At 36.9% G+C, this 19753-nt stretch overlaps 1 protein-coding gene across 5 annotated transcripts; it reads left to right on the forward strand.

Moving 5' to 3' along the window:
- The first annotated feature begins 312 nt into the window (after positions 1–312).
- On the forward strand, positions 313–18352 carry LOC143877206 (UMP-CMP kinase 3-like). 5 transcript variants are annotated; one of them, XM_077379117.1, is made up of 11 exons: positions 1064–1230; positions 1800–1864; positions 3324–3403; positions 4050–4104; positions 5882–5999; positions 6624–6780; positions 6990–7070; positions 7161–7268; positions 7932–8003; positions 16837–16882; positions 18092–18352. In XM_077379117.1, exons 3-10 carry the CDS (start codon positions 3359–3361, stop codon positions 16843–16845), a joined length of 645 nt encoding a protein of 214 aa, XP_077235232.1. In that variant the 5' UTR covers positions 1064–1230; positions 1800–1864; positions 3324–3358; the 3' UTR covers positions 16846–16882; positions 18092–18352. The 5 variants fall into 5 exon arrangements, with proteins under 5 accessions (XP_077235229.1, XP_077235228.1, XP_077235231.1 ...); XM_077379114.1 differs by lacking the exons at positions 1064–1230; positions 16837–16882; positions 18092–18352 and adding exons at positions 313–403; positions 8722–8987; XM_077379113.1 differs by lacking the exons at positions 16837–16882; positions 18092–18352 and adding an exon at positions 8722–8987 and having other exon boundaries at positions 1057–1230.
- Positions 18353–19753: the final 1401 nt, after the last annotated feature.

Raw genomic sequence — 19753 nt, forward strand, 5'->3', positions numbered from 1 at the left:
ATATTAGAAATAAGAAAAAGGAATATCTAGATTAAGAGAATAAGAATGAGAATCAATCCTTTCTTTCTATCATCACAGAACATTTATCTGCGTGCTTGCTGGGCCATTTGAATGCAAATAGGAGTGAGAATCAATCCACTTGTCTTTGCAAATTGGGAGAATAAGTACTTGTTTTCTTTTCAAGTAAAAGAACAACGTTAATAGAGAATAAGAATGCTGAACTGAAGGCACCCTTGCAAAACTTCACCCACAAGGGTGCCCCATTGGATCCCCATTGCCCAACACCATTTACCTTCTTTTTCTATTATATAAAAGGAAGGAAAGCCTGCACAGGAGAAACACCTCTTGTTAACCAAATTTCATTTTGGAAGGTGGGAGGAAGAGGAAATAGCGCGAATACAAGGTAAATTTTCGGGATAATGTGGATTTGCCAATTTCGCGGGTCACTGTTGTACTAATGTTTTTCTGTATGTAGGGTAATGGATTTTTTAAACCCAATGCTCCTCATTCCGGATTAGTCAACTAAGAGAAGCGTTTAAATTGAACTTTGGCAACCAAACGATAAATCCAACCCATGACTGAAACTTTCTACTAAAATTCCATGGAAAGGAATGCAATAAAGAGGGAGGATTTTCTCTGACGGTTGGAAGACCAGAGCACACGACTTTTTCGTTTAGAAAATACTTTCCAAAACACGTTTCGAGTTTACTTTTCCCTTTTACCCGCATAATGCCGTTAGGACTAAGAAAGGTAAGATCGAGGAAAGCCCTCCTAATTCGCTCCTTGCTTTCGTCTTAATCCACCCGATTTTTTTACACGCGTCAAATTATTTCACCCCCCGTAGGATGATTCGCGCCACTCTTAATGTGAATTGTGTCAGACTAATACTTATACTATAACGCTTTTTGTCGTTTGATGTGTAACAGGGGTGCGAATCGTTCTACAGGGGGTGCGAATTTAACATCTACCTTTTTTTTACTTGCCCCGAACCTTCTCCTCTATAATTCTCTCGTTGGAAGCCATCAACGTGCCATAAATAAATAAATAATTAGGTGTTTAATAACGTGGAGAGTGGCATTACCAAATAGCAGGGAGTGTGTATATCATTTCGTCCCCTCTTTCTCCGGTTTCTTTGGGATCTTTCCCCCTTAAATTCATATGCAGCTTTGGATCTTTTTTCGCAGTTTTTTCATCCCAGATTAGCTCCTTCTTAATCGCCCTGTTTTACCGGTAATCATCACGACTCCTTTCTATTTCTGAATTATTTTCTGTGTATTTCTGTCTTCGAAGTTCCCAAGCTCATTATCCAGGTTAGGTGTATTTTCTTTTTCTTTTTTTCCCCTCTGATTTTTGTTTCTTGGTTAGGGTTTTGGTTGTGGATCTATATATCTTTTTGTTCGGTTTGTTTTCTTAGTTAGAGTTTTCGTCATGGAACTTTAAATACCTGTTTCGTAGATCTGTAATCTAAGCTTTTGGATTAGGAATTTGGTCGTCATTTGCCTTTTTTTTTTTTTTTTTTTTTTTTCAGATTTATTCGGATTGCGGCAGTGGATTTGCTCTTTACATTCTCCCTTCCATTTTTTTTTCTCATCAGCTCTATAATTTAATTTTTATAATCATGTTGTATTATGGCTTTAGGTTGTAATTCTCAATGGCTTATAGATCTTGTATTGTGTATTATTCTAAAAAACAAAATCTGTTATTGGCCCTTTTTAATCCCCTTTATTTTTTGAAGTTAAATCTGTTGATCTCTTTTTCATGCAATTTAATTTTTCATTTTTATGTATGTTCTGAAGCAGGTTACAGCTGCTCTCAATCCGTGGTTGATTGTACCTCAAGCACCTGACACCAATATCCATTTCTGGTTAGCAACCCTATTTTTTTTTTTATAGATATTATACTATCTGTGGGTTGAATATGTTATTAGCAAGGTTTTAAATTTCGGTTTCGGTGGAAATTTCAGCCAAAATCTTGTAAAATTGGGCAAAAAAATTTCTCTTATCTCTAAAATTTCAGTGGAAATCAGTAAATTTGGTGGAAATCTTGTAAATAGGGGTGAAAATGAAATTTTCGGCGAAATTTGGTAAAAAAAAAGTTTCAATGTGAAATTCGTTTCGGCAGAAATCGGTACCGACGTACTGAATTCCGTCTCTCTTCTGTTTAGTGGTTGGGCATACCTCAAGGGTGTTTGACATTGATTGTCATTGCTAATCTCAGTGCCTTCTTTATTCTCAGATTTTTCAGTTTCTTGTACTGGTTTTGGCATCGACCTCTTTTATTGTTATTTTTTGCATCTTTTTCAGCTTAGATCTGTTAGATATCTTTCTTGTTCACCTCAAGGACAAATTGTTGCAATTGAGTCATCATAGTTGTTTTTGTAGCTGCAGATTGTTTGTCAATTTTTGGCATCATATCATGTTATGTGCAGGTTAAATTGAGTATCTGTAATCAGTACCGAAGAAGTTATTTTGCTTTCCTAGATATTTTATCTACCGAGCAATTGGTATGGATACAAAACTAATACTATCTAGATTAGAAGATAAATTCTTGGCTCCAGATATTACTGGTAGCTTAATTCATTAACTCTTGTCTGTTTAGTTACTCTTATTTGTTTCTAAGGAGTTTCTTAAGGAATTTTTATTTTTGGGAGGATTGTTGTAAATTTTGTTTGGGATCTAATAGTTGGGTTGTGTTTTAGATGGTGTAATTAGGTCATAACCAAATAGTTTCCTTTTCTTTTTCTTTCTTTCCGTTCATATGTGAGTTTTGCTACCAAGCTATCAACTCAAAATATTTACAAAAAACCCTTCGATGCAGTGAGAAAATGGTTATAAAGAATCCATCCTCTCTGTTTTGTTAATTACTAAAATGAATCGAATCCTATCAAATATTTCTCCTTTGAATTACTCATAGAGCGTGAAAGAGCAAAATATTTAGAGTAGCTGCAATTGGAAATTTTATTGGAATTGAGTAGATTTGGGTCTATTGAGGAATAGTAGTATTTTTTATTTGTTCGATCTGATTTTTATTACTTTGTCATGCCTTAATATAGACTTTTTCTGTCACCAGAATTATCAAAATCTTATTGTTTATTTCTGGAAACAAAAGCATTTTGTTGCCAGAAAGAAACAAAATACTGGTACTTTTCAATATTAAGTGTACTAATGTGTATTGTTGGATTCAATTTTTAATTTTCATCTTGAATGGCTTTCACATTAGAGATATTGCTTGTGGTATTATTGAATCTCCAAGTCCAAGCCAAATAATTTCTTGGATCATCAGATGTGTGTGGATTTGCTCATATCATGTTTTCATTTCTGTAGAGATAATACATTTGTGCACCATATCGTTGGAACTTATGGGCCCTGTGGTAGATGCCGCACCATCATTGGTTTCAGACAAGGTATCTTCTAGTGTTTGTGTCCTTCGTGTGCGCCGTTCGTTGTTCATTATTGTTTTGTTTGCAATTACTTTCTTCAATCTTTTCATCGCTTTTGAGAAATTTAGTTCAGGGGTGGGTCTTTCCTCATGAGATATAGTGTCAGAACTATATTGCTAATATGTCCTATTTCATTTTTTTTTCTGGATAACATCTTCTTTTCCTTTTTAAATTTCACCTAAATCGCTAGCTGGGTGAGACTTCTTTCACTTCTACATGGGAAATCAAACTTGCAGTTATCCATTTGACCATGTTTTGAGGAATCAGCCCAGTTCAGAAGTCTGTGCTGTGAATGGCAGCTGAATAATGGGTCTTAATATTTGACACTGTAGATTCTTGCCACCTTTAATTAGTCAAAATAACTTGTGTTCTTAAAGAACCTGCCCCTCATCATATGAGGGACTCTTCAGAGACTATTTGGACAGTTTCCTCTATTTTTGCCATCATGGTAATCTTGAAATTTGAATAAAGGGTTTTCTGAATTTAACTGCACTGAATATTTGTAGCTCTTGTGTTGATCTAACTCTTTAACAGGGATCTTCTCTCTCTCTCTCTCTCTCTCTCTCTCTCTCTCTCGTTTGCTATATGATGAGGTGTGTTTTGACTGCAGGACGCAAATACAAGTTTTTCACAGGATAAGAAAATCACTATTGTTTTTGTTTTAGGTAAGCATTTAATGTTTTTGACAGCGTTTTGATATTATATTTGATGGTTTCTGTGGTTGATATTATTCTAAATCACAATGTCTAACCTTTGTACTTAGGTTTTGTCTTTCATTGGTACAATGAGCAAACATCAGACTTCTCGTATTAAGGATGCTTTATGTTATTTGACTAATTTTTGTTTTATCAGAACACTTTAAGAGGTTCATTCATGTTGCAACCGATAAATTACTGAATATCATGGTATTAAGCAAGGAAACAGGCATTATAACTGCTACCCTAAGAACAAGTTATCTATATCGGTTTAGTCGTACACACTTATTGCATTCAAGGATTTGGTTTCAGTCCGAAGTTCAGCCCCGTGGAAGTGGAAGTACTACATGGAAATTTACAGAAGTCAATGGAAATGATGAAAATTTAAGATGAAACTTTAGAAACTTATAGAATAAGCACAAATACACACATAGAAACCGTCACATAAATAGACAGCTACCATAATGGTTTTACAGGTTCAAAGAACTGGTAATATCAGTTGTCGTGCATGTCTGGAATAGTAAGGTCCATTCTAAACTTAGATATTTCACATAGTTTGAAAACTGACGATCGTGCTACTTCTTTTACTTTGCAGCAGTTTACTCTTCTTATTAATAAAATGAGAAGCTAGATTCACATGCTTTCCGTGAGTGTGTAATATCTCTAGATGTTTATTTCGACTTGTTTTTGGCAATGAATGGAGTAGAGTATCTATCGGCGGCACAGTAAAGTGATTCTGACTGAGACTCCCGCTTGATCTGTTTCGAGGCCCCCAGCTCTAGGCTAGGTATAGGCCTCTCTAGAAGTGAGTTGGAGGAGAAAGGGGAGTGGAGGTGGGCCCTTTCCACCGTTCGCATCTCTGTTCCAAACTATCAAATAACGACTTTTCCTTGTTCCCATTACTTCAGCAAGTATCTACATTGATTGAAGAATATAAGGAGAGATTCAATGATCTTAGTATTCAAAGCCAGATAGTTGAAGATGAAAGATAAACCATCTCTCCTTTCAAAACATGTTTGAATACTTCTTTACAAAGCTTGTTTAAACCCTAAAATCCGAAAGTTGTTGATGGTTAGATTGTGTGGAGTGTATGAGGCTTATCGATTAGCTCTAAAAATTAAATCTCAACTCAAGCAACCACAATTTACACATTTTGCTTCCCAAATTGTGTAGAATCGTTTTGTGCAAGGGTGTTATCAAATATGTATACATTTTTCTAGATATGAATTGTGATGTTATAAGTCGAAACAATGCACAACTTTGAGATTTAAGGACAGATGAAATCGGGCAATTTCTTAGCTTATTATTCACTCCTACAACTAAATAACATTATCACTACATTAGTACATTTAAAATTGATGTCCTTTGTGTGCAAGTGTCTCCTTTTTATACTTAAAATTGATGTTCTCTGTGCCCTATCTCCTTATACAGTGTCTGTGTCGACTCGCGTGTCCATGTCCACAAATCATAGCTAAATAGCAATTACTTGTCTAAACAAGTTACTCTAAGAAAAAAAGAGGAAGAGACAGGAAATAACCAAGTATGTGTTCACCCTTAAATCCTTTGATAATTCAGAATAAAAAGACCATTTCCAGTCCTTGGTTTTCTAGTTTTGTTTCTGTGATTGGTCTTACATTAGTTTTCTCCATATCATTGTTACAGTGTCTACCATCTATGTTCTGTTCCTTTTAATGGATTCATTCCCTTTCTGAGTTGATTGCATACATGTGAATAAATATTCTGACAGGTGGTCCAGGCAGCGGCAAGGGAACGCAGTGTGCAAATATTGTTAAACACTTTGGCTACACCCATCTCAGTGCTGGCGATCTTCTTCGGGCAGAAATCAAATCTGGTTCTGAAAATGGGTGAGTAACTTTGTGTATTTTTCTTATCTAAGGCCATTGGTGTAATTCTCATTTTTTTAATAGTAATAACTAATAAGATTACTCAAAGACAAATTAACAACAAGACTTAGGAGGTCTAGGGAAAACAAACAAAAGAAAATGACAGAGAACAAGAAGAGACAAAAAGAACATCCTCGGGGAGGGAGGTGATCAAAGTATCAAATATCAATATCTCATCTCTTTCTACTCCTAAGTGAGCCCACAAATCTTTTTAACCAGGGAGGGTGTTGGTCCCATTTATTGAAGATAAATTTGCTTCTCCATTGGCATTGGAAACAATATTCTCGGTTCTAAATCTTCTTATTATTCTGTACTATAATCATTTCAACTGATCAAATCATTGAAGCTAAAATAATTGTAAGTTAAAATGAATGGTGCGAATACTTGAATTGCATTTTTTGCTGGATCTATTGTATTAGAATTCTATTAATGATGATATCTGATGTGTTTTACTTGTAATTGGCTTGTTGGAATACTGTGATTCTATTTTTCACATTGGAGATAAATTTCCTATTCTAGTTGTTATGATAACTCTTTCCATGGAAGCTTTATGTAGCTAATTTCCATCTCTTTTACCTACTTCAGTACCATGATCCAGAACATGATAAAGGAGGGAAAGATTGTCCCTTCTGAGGTAACGGTTAAGCTTCTTCAACGAGCTATGGAGGAAAGTGGAAACGACAAATTTCTTATTGATGGATTCCCTCGAAATGAAGAAAACCGTGCTGCATTTGAGAAAGTTGTAAGCCTGCATTTTCATAACCAAATTACCAGTTACCAGTTAGATTGATTCCCTACGTTCAAATTTATGGAGCTCCTAATCGCCCTTTTCTTTTTGAAAATTTCATGATTGTGATGTGAACAGCTTTCCTAATTCATATTCTTTCATGTATGTTGTGAATTTATTATTTTCATTTTTATGATTTGTGAATAATTTCTGGATTACCTCAGACAGGAATTGTGCCAGAATTCATACTATTTTTTGATTGTTCAGAAGAAGAGATGGAAGAGCGCCTTTTGAATAGGAACCAGGTTAGGCAGATGCATCTTTCTGTTTTTAATCGTCTTTTGTGTCACACATCTTCCTTTGGTTTGTATTCTTATTTTTTCTGGGTCATGAAGGGGAGAGATGATGATAACATTGAAACGATACGGAAGCGGTTTAAAGTTTTTGTGGAATCTAGTTTACCTGTAATTGAGTATTACAGCTCAAAGGGGAAGGTTAGAAAGGTACGTATTTAACTTATTCTTGCACATGTGTGTGCATGTGTATATGTGTGTGTCCAAAAAATTGTGAGCTCACTGCCTCAGTTTTCCATTGATTTACTTAAGTTCTTTTTATAACTAAAAAAGATAATCATAAAAATCCTACAAGTGGCCGGCGATGGTTTAAAAGGAGGCACGTTTATCATCACCCCAAAATCTTCTGTTTTTTTTTTAGCTCTAGCCTTGCCATATGTTAAAGTTGAAGGTAGTTTGTTGAGCTTTGTTAATCATTTTCCTCTCATCAGGAAGGTTCCATAAATTCTAAAATAGCATGATCATGGATAGTGTTATCCATTTCAGTCAGTTAGTAAAGTTAATTACACTAGCATGCATGTGCACAATCCAACCAAACAATCCAAAATGATTTCACTTTGATACAACATGCAGGACAAATCAACACATCTGAAGTGCAATTTTTGGTTCATTTATATTTTCATCTATGCCATTGCTTTTTTAAAATGTTTAAATGCTAACAATCAGCTTGACTTTGACCAAAGACAGATTTTCCACTTACAGTGTGTGCATATATGTTAGTGTGCATATGTGGCCTTGCGAGCTGCTGTGTTGGTGTCGATGTGTGAAAAAATGCATATGCTTTACAACAACTAACTGCTTTACTTTTGCCAGATTGATGCTGGAAGACCGGTCGATGAGGTTTTTGAGGCTGTCAAATGTGTTTTCTCCCCTGCTAGTGAGAAAGTAAGGCACCTCTTTGTCACTTCACTATTGTTACTTTGTTAGTACTTAATGAGTTATGACTTCATGCATGCAAAAGACACGTAGGCACATATGATTTCATGTTTCCGATGTTTAGAGTAACGGGACCAGGTACATATTCCAAGTGGTAGATACGATGAATACTGGTCAATTTGACTAAAGTTAGCTAGCTTCACTAAGACCTAGAGCGAGTAGGGTCTAGTTCATGTAGCATCATTTAAGTGAAGCTTCTACCTTGCAATGCCAGGCTTATGACTCACGACTTGAAGCTTAACCTTCTTATTATTATTTCTTTTTTACTTTCATTTTTTGAGGGGTGGGGGTGAGGTGAGTGGGGCATATAAAGGTGTAAAACAAACACCTTTATAAGTTAGCATCGGGTATTTAGTAGTTGACTTGTCAAAAGGAAATTTCATGAATCTTCATTTATGATTTTTTAAATTATATATACGCACGTGTATTTTTTAAAAGGTAAAACTGGAAGAAAAGCGGTTGCAAAAGAAGACACAAGTGATGAAGGAACCAATTGGGTGTTGTGCACGAATAACTATGAAATTGATGGGAATATTGACGAAGATGAGAATGGTTTGAGATTTGATCAGTTATTTAGTGGTAGACTGATCAAACGGAAGTGCATGCCTTTTCATTTATGATTTTATTTTATATATACGTACACCAGTACATGAGTATTTTTTTAAAGGTTGAACTAGAAGAGGAGCAGTTGCAAAGGAACGAATGCTCAAGTGATGAAGGAAATGATGAAGTATTGTGCACGGATGGCTATGACGCTGATGGCTTTGATGAAAACAATGAGAATGATTTGAGATTTTATTGTTAAACCATTACTTGTCAGTCGTTAGAGTTTGTATGTATGTTCGTTTAGATACATAAGCTAGCTTTGCTGGCCAAAAGAACATTGGAAAATTACCACTAAATATCATGAATAACTGCTGTGGATTATTGATAGGGTTGGTCGCATCTTCCCTCCCTTATTTTGATATTGGCACTTTTCTGTTTTAAACTTCGAGCAGTCTATTATCCAAACAATGGAGTGCAGTTATAATCTCCCTACTATGGTGAATATGTTTTTTTTTACTTAATATTGTGATCTATGATTGTGATAATATTGTAAGTTTGAAGAATGCCTTAAGAATTGTGTGACCCAAAGAATCAATAGCCATAAATAATCGCATACAAAGGCGAAAGGCATTTATGCCCATATGCGGCAGCATACAACACAAGGATCTCTTAAAGCAGAAAGAGTGGTGTATGGCATAAAGTAGAACAAATCCAAGGGAGATGATATTCACACTTCTTTTGACATTGCCAGTCCTCCCTTAATCTTTAAACTTCGGATGGTTGTTGATGGCTTGTTGGGAATTCTAACAGCCAATGATATTAGTGTGAAATGAAGAGAAACATTTTCTCTCTTAATGGACGCCCTCTAGTTGCACAGTTGAGGAGGCCATGATATATATATATATATATATATATATATGAGGAAACTGTTGGTGAGCTTAAGCTCACCAAACTTATGGTGAGCTAGCTTGCCCAATCACATGGGAGCCCACTTTGTTAGGATGATCCTTTTGAAAGTCCCTTACATAGATGGGGGGTGACAAGTCTGTCCTTTTTTGTCCTCCACAAATGGAGGGGTTAGGATGATCCTATGGAGCTGATTTTTGGTACACCCCCTATCTATGATAAGGCCTTGCAAATGAATGGTTTGGATCACTCCCCAAAATGTGGGACCCATGTGATTGGGCAAGCTAGCTCACCATAAGTTTGGTGAGCTTAAGCTCACCAACAGTTTCCTCTCTCTCTCTCTCTCTCTCTCTCTCTCTATATATATATATATATATATATATATATATATATATATATATATATATAGAGAGAGAGAGAGAGAGAGAGAGAGAGAGAGAGAGTAAGAGGCTTCTGCGCTCGAGCGCAAAAACAGGGCTGGGCCCACATTGTTGGGGGGATCCAAAGCATTCATTTGGAAGGCCCTTTCATGGATAGGGTGTCCACCAAAAATCAGCTCCATTGGATCATCTTAGGGTGTCCATTTGTGGGGTGAAAAAATGAGCAGATTAGTGGACAAATAATATCTGTCCATTTTCACCCCACAAATGGACACCCTATAATGATCCAATGAAACTGATTTTTGGTACACACCCCATCCATAATGGGGCCTTTCAAATGAATGCTTAGGATCACCCCAACAATGTGGCCCCACCCTTGTTTCCTGCACTCGAGCGCAGGAACCGTTTTCTCACACACACACACACATATATATATATATATATGAGCACAGTGTTCCTGCGCAGCTGCTCAGTTAGCTTAACTGAGCAGCTGCCCCAAAAACTCATGTGGCCACATTTTGGGTGGGATCCAAAGCATTCATTTGATGGGCCCTTTCATGGGTAGGGTGTCCACTAAAAATCAGCTCCATTGGATCACCTTAGGGTGTCCATTTGTGGGGCAAAAAATGGACAGATTTGTGGACAAACAGTATCTGTCCATTTTTGGCCCCACAAATGGACACCCATTGGTGATCCAATGGAGCTGATTTTTGGTACACACCCAATCCATGGAAGGGCCCATCAAATGAATGCTTTGAATCACCCAAAAAATATGGGGCCACATGAGTTTTTTGGGACAGCTGCTCAGTTAAGCTAACTGAGCAGCTGCGCAGGAACACTTTGCTCTATATATATATATATATATATATATATATATATATATATATAGAGAGAGAGAGAGAGAGAGAGAGAGAGGAAAATGATTGTGAGCTTGAAGCTCATATAGCTTATATGAGCTTGAGGGCCCAAACACATGTGGGCCCATATTGTTAGGATGGTCCAAAGCATTCATTTGAAAGGCCCTTACATAGATAGGGTGTGTACAAAAAATCAGCTCCATAGGATCATCCTAACCCATCCAAAAGTGGAGGGCAAAATGGACAGACACCGTTGGCCACAAATTTGCCCATTTTTGCCCTCCGCTTTTGGAGGGGTTAGGATGATCCAATGGAGCTGATTTTTGGTACACACCTTATCTATGATGGGGCCTTGCAAATGAATGGTTTGGATCACCCCAAAAAATGTGGGACCCATGAGGAAAATGATTGTGAGCTTGAAGCTCATATAGCTTATATGAGCTTGAGGGCCCAAACACATGGGTCCCACATTTTTTGGGGTGATCCAAACCATTCATTTGCAAGGCCCCATCATAGATAAGGTGTGTACCAAAAATCAGCTCAATTGGATCATCCTAACCCCTCCAAAAGCGGAGGGCAAATTTGTGGCCAACGGTGTCTGTCCATTTTGCCCTCCACTTTTGGATGGGTTAGGATGATCCTATGGAGCTGATTTTTTGTACACACCCTATCTATGTAAGGGCCTTTCAAATGAATGCTTTGGACCTTCCTAACAATATGGGCCCACATGTGTTTGGGCCCTCAAGCTCATATAAGCTATATGAGCTTCAAGCTCACAATCATTTTCCTCATATATATATATATATATATATATATATATATATATATATATATATATATATATATATGAACATTTCCTACACACTTGTGTAGGTAAGTTACCTACACACTAGCTTAAAATACAGTGGGGGCCCACATTGTTTGGGTGATCCAAACCATTCATTTGAATGATCCTCACATAGATAGGGTGTCCACAAAAAATCAGATCCATAGGATCATCCTAACCATTCAAACTATGGAGGCAAAAAATGGACTAATTTGTGAAGGTTTATACACATCCATTTTACCTCCACAAATCGTAGGGTTGGGATGATCCTATGGATCTGATTTTTTGTGGACACCCTATCTATGTGAGGACCATTCAAATGAATTGTTTGGATCACCCAAACAATGTGGGCCCCCACTGTATTTTAAGCTAGTGTGTAGGTAACTTACCTACACAAGTGTGTAGGAAATGTTCTCTCATATATATATATATATATATATATATATATATGAGGAAATGGTTTGTAAGCAGCTGCTCAGATATGCTTATCTGAGCAGAGCTCACAAACCATAGGAGGGGCCACATTTTTGGGGGGATCCAAAGCATTCATTTGGAAGGCCCTTCCATGGATAGGGTGTGTACCAAAAATCAGCCCTATAGGATCATCCTAACCGGCCTTCCAAATGATTGCTTTGGATCCCCCAAAAAATGTGCCCCCCTCCCACATGGTTTTTGAGCTCTGCTCAGATAAGCTTATCTAAGCAGCTGGTCACAAACCATTTCCTCTCTCTCTCTCTCTCTCTCTATATATATATATATATATATATATATATATATATATATATATATATATATATATATATATATATATGAGAAAAGGGTTCCTGCGCTCGAGCGCAGATAGCTTTTCTGGGCTCGAGTGCAGGAAACAAGGGTGGGGCAACATTGTTGGGGTGATCTTAAGCATTCATTTGAAAGGCCCCATCCTGGATGGGGTGTGTACCAAAAATCAGCTTCATTGGATCATCATAGGGTGTCCATTTGTGGGGGTGCAAATGGACAGATATTGTTTGTCCACTAATCTACCCATTTTTTTCACCCCACAAATGGACACCCTAAGATGATCCAATGGTGCTGATTTTTGGTGGACACCCTATCCATGAAAGGGCCTTCCAAATGAATGCTTTGGATATCCCCCCAACAATGTGGGCCCAACCCTGTTTTTGCACTCGAGCGCAGAAACCCTTTACTCTCTCTCTCTCTCTCTCTCTCTCTCTATATATATATATATATATATATATATAATGTTGGGGTACAAGGGAATATTTGGAGATGAAGGAGTTTATGAGATTAGGGTGCTAAAATGAGCCTAACTTAGAAAACATTGGTGCTAAATGCTAATGTGATCCTATTGTGAAATTTCGGTGGCTTACATGGACTTAGTTTATGTTAGGTTCAAGTTGGTTTAACCCAAAATAGGGGGAGAAGAGATGGTCTGTATGAAAATATGATGGAGGTTTTAGGGTTAAAAAGAGAGGTGTATTGTCTAAAAGAATGCTTGGATTTGAAGAGAAATGAGTAAACATAAGATAAAAAGAGGAAAGAATGGGAAAATTTAAATATGCGTGAATATATGAAACACAAAGATTATTTAATGAAGATGAAAAGGAGGAAAATAAATCAGTGAATAAAGAAAAGATTGTAGTAAGAGAGATTTTAGGAAGGAAGACGAAAGGAGAGGGAAGATTAGAACTTACTTGGATTAGATTTTCTTGGAAAATAAGTTGAAAGAATCTTATAGAAGTCAGATAACTTCCTTTGGCCAATGTTCCCAAAATATTTATTCATGGGATCCCTTAATATATTACAAGAAGATTCTTGCATGTTACATTCGCAAACTTTACAAGATAAAAACATAAATAGAATACATAAAACAAGGTCTCTTGGTCTCTTACATCTCTTTTGCAAGTTCCAACATCTTGATAAAATGAAGGTTAATCTTCTCAATAGAGGAAGACTTTTGATCTTCAGCGTAAGACATCTAATCTTTTCATTTAAAACTCATTTTTATGGGTCACTTACGATTTAGAAGAAATCGTCTTGATCATAGCGTGATTTTTCTCTACCTCGTCATTATAAATTGGCTTTCAGAAGAATGCGACGGTAAAATCCCTACCAAGTTGAAGGGAAAGTTTTAGAAGACAGTTGTGAGGCCAGCCATGCTGTACGGCTCAGAATGTTAGGCCACCAAGAAGCAAAATGTGCATAAGATGAGTGTAGCGGAGATGTGAATGCTTAGATGGATGTGCTGCCACACAAGGTTAGATAGAATTAAAAATGAAGACATTCGTAAAAAGGTGGGGGTGACACCAATTGAGGAGAAGATGAGAGAGCACCACTTAAGATGTGATTTGGACATATCCAACGTAGGCCTTTGGATGCTCCGGTGAGAAGAGGCGACTCGTGCCAAATTGGAGTAAAAAGAGGTAGGGGCAGACCGAAAACAACTTGGGTAGAAACAGTGAGGAAAGACTTGATAGCTAGGAACATAACAAAGAACATGACCTTGGATAGGATAGAATGGAAAAAAAATGATCCACGTAGAAGAACCCAACTAGAGCCAGGATTAGAGCCGGATAGATTCCTTTCACATTCTTCGTGAAAATTTTCTAAGGCTCTGTTTGGTTGCAAAAAGTAGGGAAGACGGCTGAGCATTTCTAGGAATATGAAATACCAAATGTTGTTTGGTTGTCATTTTTTAGCTCAAATCCCATTGGACTACTAGACATGGAAGAGACATCATTATTAGCTTTTTGCTTAGGTGGCACCTATGTGGCGGGATTGTCCCCTCCCCTACTTTTCCAATGCCAAACCTTGTTTTTGGTAAATTTTAGAGGGGAGAAGAGTAGAATATGATATGCCATGTGTAATCATTACTTTGTTCTCTCTTTCGCTCTCCTCTTTCTCTCTTTTCTGCTATTTATTTTGTTAATGACACCCCTCCATTCTCCCACATGCTTTGACATCTAACCAAACACACTACCAAAATTCCCCAAAATTCCCTCTAATCTTCTCTTAGACAAGTCTACACATATCCCACCCTTGTCACCTCCATGTTGACTACTACTTCCACTAAAATCTCATCTAACGAAACAGAGCGTAAAGGATTCATTTAGCCAACCCCAACTAGTTTGGGACAAAGGCTTTGTTGAGTTGAGTTGAGTTTTGATTTTTATACAGTTACATTACGTATTTGAGAAGTAACTCGAGATCTTCTTCGAATATATGTGAGATTCACAAGATGATTCTTAATGGAAGGGTCTTTTGGAGAAGACTGTTCTTGATCCATGCATTTTATCTTGCTGTATCTTCAAGAAGTGACTCAAGAGGTGTCATCTACAATCTGATCTTAGTTTCACTTTGGATATCTGTGGAAGGGTCTTTCAGATAAGAGCGTTCTTAATCCATATAATTTGTATTGATGGATTGAGAAGTAACTCCAAGAGAAGATCATCTTCGATCATATGTAAGATTCACTATTAGATAGTCATAAATCATAATGGTCTCCCAAAGGAGGAGCCCCGCAATCTATAAACTTTGAACCATTGCTCAATTGAAAGATGATCCTCTTACGGTGATCTTGAGGTCAATTCAATTGGGTAATCCTTAAGTTAGTTGCTTTTAGTGATTTGTAAATTGATCAATGTCGCAATTTGTGCGTTGAAAGATATGAAGATATGGGGATCCATCAACATCGTGGCTTGTTATGAGATATTCCAGAGATGACTCATATAGTCACTAAAAGATTTACCAGGGATGTGACATGGAGCTAGATTAAGTAAGGTCCTTTGATTTCTGCTGGCAATCATTTAGAGTCCCTCTGGTGCAAATTGAAATTACATCAAACTGTGGATATTAAGTTGGACCATTGTCACAATCCGAAGATTGGCACGTACAACAATTCCTATATTTGATCTCTTAGCCACTCAAAAATCAAGATCTCTTACAAGATCTTGGGGTACGCTAATAAGCTTCAACGAAGATTGACTGACATCGATGAAAGTATTTGGTTCTTTTTGGTAGTGGAATCACTATGCCCCTGTATTTTTCAAGGTGATTCCCTTCTAAGGAAGTTTTTTCATTCCCCTTCCCAAAGGAGAATTTTGAGAAGGATATAAATTGGTAATTTTTCTTGTCTCTCTCTCTCTCTCTCTTCAAGGAGATTTTTGAGAAAGGAGTTTGAAAGTGTTGTGATGATTTCTTCATTTTCCTATTAAAAAAAAAAGATAACTTCTTCATTTTCCCTTGAAAAGATAACTATCTTGTCTCTTAGAGGAAGGAGCCTTTTGAATTCCCCTTAGCCTCTTCCTTTTCTCTCATAAATTTTTCTAGTCTCTTTTTTCTTCCTTTGGTGACTTATAACTCGTAATGATTTCTTCCTTCTCCCAAACTGTTGACTCTTCATAATTCCTTCTTTCTCCCAAACTCTCTGGACTGGACAAGTTGATAGCGTCTCCATGTTTCTATCTCTAATCTTGTCTATGATTCATCACACTTTCTGCTTCTTTTTAAATGAATTGTATAGTAGTTCCAACTTCCAATAAATTCCAAGGGAGCCCCTTTTAGGTGGATAAGAAACTTCCTTTTAGCAACATGCTATTCTTTTTTCTTTTTCGGAAGTTCCATAGGCGTAATCATTTATTGAAGCTGATCTCTTTTACAACTTCAAAATTTAAACCTTTAAGGGTCACTTGTTGCGGTGAAATTATAGGCCCACCTTCAAACCTTTTGTGCAACATTTAATTTCTGACGTGGGAGATTCTAGGTGGGCTTTTTTTTTTTTTTTGAAGTGATACAAATTTTATTGAAAAGAAACAAAATATATACAGAAAATAGTTACACAACAGAGTTTTCCACTCAAACAAAGACACCCATTTTACCCCCTCTGGATCAAATCGGCAACCTCATTTGCGCTCTGTGGGATATGAGCGATGTTAATAAGTAATCTGCTGCTGAGATACATAATCTTGTTAATGATTGTAAGCCTTTTTATCTTTACTTTTCCTGTTATTGTTTTTATTTTTCCTAGTTATTCCATATTTTCCTTCTTTTTTCTCCTTTTCTCCATAATTTTGCTATTATTTTTTTAAAAACCTGTTTTAATTCGGTCACATCTCGATGCTGACTCTTTAATCCATTGTTGACTCAATCCGTTTCATTTAGCTTTGGCCGTTTAAAATAAGTATTAAACCAATTTTTGTATACTATCCCCACTTTATACACACAGCTGCACACTTGGTTGACATGGTTATTCTGTATTTTGGCAGGCTATTTAAAACTGCACTGTTGAATTCAAACAGAATCTGGGTTAAGGTAACACTTCTGTCAAGATCTTAAAGAATACTTGTTATAACTGTAAGGAACATATGCTCACACCCTTTTACACTGCATGTTTGAGGGCAAGTTACTTGCATCTAAAGATAAGCATAGAATTCTCTGATTTGTGTGGAACTTTAAGATCTCCAAATTCTTTAGGAATATATTCTCACTCCTTTTTCCACTGCATGTTTGAGGGCAAGTTACTTGCATCTGAAGATTGCATAGTATTCTCACATTTGTGTGGAACTTTAGGGGCTGTTTGGATACATGGATTTTAGAATCCAGGTTTTAGCTTGAAAGCTGTGTAAAAGAGGTGCAGAAAATGATGGACGTCCTTGTTATCTCGTCTGCCATCTTGGATTTTGATTAAGAAATCCAGGTTTTAGAAGTCTCTCCCCCATCCTGAGATTCCTAAAACCTGGAAACACGTCGATCTACTACTCTCTTGCTCAGCGGAAAGAAGGGTGAGAAATCAGAAAACGAGTGATGGTCTCCTTCTCTTCTTCCATCCAGAATTTTGAGGAAATCCAAGATTCTAAATCCCTCGTATCCAAACGGCCTCTTAAGATCTCTAAGTTTCAGAGAAATTAATCTAAAGACTCAGTTAGTGACTTCTATTAATGAACTGAATACCTTGAGTAAATTGAAAGCAACATAAAATAGTAATCACTGTCAATGGTGTAGATTCACAGCTGGGTCCACGTTCTATAATTCCATAATCTTGCCAGATCTTCCAGAACTTCTCCTTGTCTGCAGCTCTTTCATGAGGCATTTGAGAACTATAATGTATACTGATTTTATTTTATTTTATTTTCGGGTGAGGCTCATGTATGGTGTGTACTTCACCGTCATCTCCATGCATTTTCCTCTTTCATGAATCAAACAAATGCCTATGTTTTGTTGTAAGCTTTTCAAATGCTAACATTACCCAGTCCTTGTGCAATGATAGAAATTCTCTAACCTATATTACATGCTCTTAGTTCTTGTTGCATCAGCCAAGATCCCTTTTTTTTATGCACAGCCCACTTGCTTCGTAGTAGGATTTTTAACTACTACTACCTCCACCACTACTACTGAACTCTATAAACATGAAGTGGAATCCCTTGAGAGTGTCCAGTTTTCAATAAAGGAAAACTCTAATCAACAAAAGCATCTTTATAGAACATGAAATCCCCTAAAGGTATTAGGGTTTTGTTTTTGCAGGTAGCAGATATTTTATGAAATATGCATTGGACCTTCTTGGCGTGTGCATGAACTCTGTAGGAAAGAAGTGGTGCTTATAAGCTCTACGCCTCTGTATTATTTGTGTTGCTGTATGGTTCTTAAATAAATCCCATCTCTCTTTTGGAGATGTGTTGTATGTTCTTTCACGAACAGAAAATTGTTCTTCCTTGCCATCTGTAGCCTTATGATATGTATGCACAGTTTTGTTAGTTAAGGAATAGTTTGATTTTTCATCAGTTATATAGATGACAAATTTAGGACTAATTATATCATTTATTCCTGAAATGCCCTTGACGTTAGGTTGTGAATTTTGCCTTCGTACACCCAAATCAAAATCTGGATGTGATCAATTTGCTTGTGTGATGGTGATCTCTTAATCATCTGATCCCAATTTAAACTAGCCTATGCACATGTTTGCGTGTTGATCGAGTGGATTGCCGTGATTAAATTCCTTTCTGCCTGCCCTACCGAGATCTGATGATCCTAACCATTCGATGGATTTAAAAAATACTAGAGACCTTTGAGAAGGGGTTTAAGATCATGATTGCATCCCATTCTGAACTGATATCATATTAGAATTGATCGAGTAATGTTCAAGCTTAAGCTTAATACCCATGTTTGGCAACCATGAAAAATTATTCCATGGAATACTCGTGGGCACAATTGTGTGAGAGGAGGGTGAGGGAGAGAAATGACTGGGTAGGGAGCGACCACATTGTAATACAATGTGGGGCCCATCAAGGCACCTGGTATCCCACTTTTGATCTGAGCCGTCCATATAATAGGCCTTGCTTTGGATCTTTTATGGTCCAAAAATCATGCCATACAATCCTAATAGATTCATTTTTTATCCATAACGGGGGGGTCATTCAATTTGTGGGGCTTTCATCACCGTGCCATCCGAAAGATGAGGCACAAATCGAACGGTTAAGATAATCGTATACTATGAAATATGAATAGTTTAGATCATATAAAACTCATGAAATTTAGTCAGGCAGATTGATATGGAACTACTCTTTCAATCACAGTATAACAACGAAAAAAGTTGGGTGATATTTTAAAGTGCCCTACAAAAAATTTATAATTAGTCACCCATCACCAAAAATGGCACAGACATTGCATTTCTATAACTGCAATTTCCCCATATAACATTGGGATGCTGTGATATTCTTTGAAGCATGTGAGGAAGAAACCTCACATTTAATGCCAATGTGTTGGGAAGGATGGGATTTTTCCTCATCTATTTACAATGATCCAAAGAATATCACAACATTTGCACATTACACATATCAAAGGAGTTATAAATATGAGATTTCATTGGTTCAGTTCTTGCAATTGCAGTGGTGGTAATGGTGGTTCCGCCCTCTAGCTGCTTCTTCTTCTTCTTCATCCCTGTGGGAAGAGTTGCAGGAAACTGAACCATTTACTGTGTTATTAGTATGCCAACATTGCTTTAGATGGTTCAGTTTCCTCCAATATCTAACCTTCAACCGTCTCCTGTAAATCTCTATGCTGGCAATGGTGGTGGTTGCAAGTGAGAGTTGGAGGAAACTGAACCATTTACTGTATTATTAGCATACCAACATTGCTTTAGATGGTTCAGTTTCTCCAATATCTCACCTTCAACCTTCCCCTGTAAAT

The sequence above is a fragment of the Tasmannia lanceolata genome, unplaced genomic scaffold, assembly GCF_043159265.1.
Source record: "Tasmannia lanceolata isolate RefF3 unplaced genomic scaffold, GAP_Taslan_0.1 ptg000005l, whole genome shotgun sequence".
NCBI lineage: Eukaryota > Viridiplantae > Streptophyta > Magnoliopsida > Canellales > Winteraceae > Tasmannia > Tasmannia lanceolata.

Coding starts and splice junctions, on each gene's coding strand:
- LOC143877206 (XM_077379114.1), top strand. CDS start 3,359: ATGGGCCCTGTGGTAGATGCCGCACCATCATTGGTTTCAGACAAG. Junction 6,781..6,989: donor GTGCTGCATTTGAGAAAGTT/GTAAGCCTGCAT, acceptor GGATTACCTCAG/ACAGGAATTGTGCCAGAATT. Junction 8,004..8,721: donor TCTCCCCTGCTAGTGAGAAA/GTAAGGCACCTC, acceptor ATTTTTTTAAAG/GTTGAACTAGAAGAGGAGCA.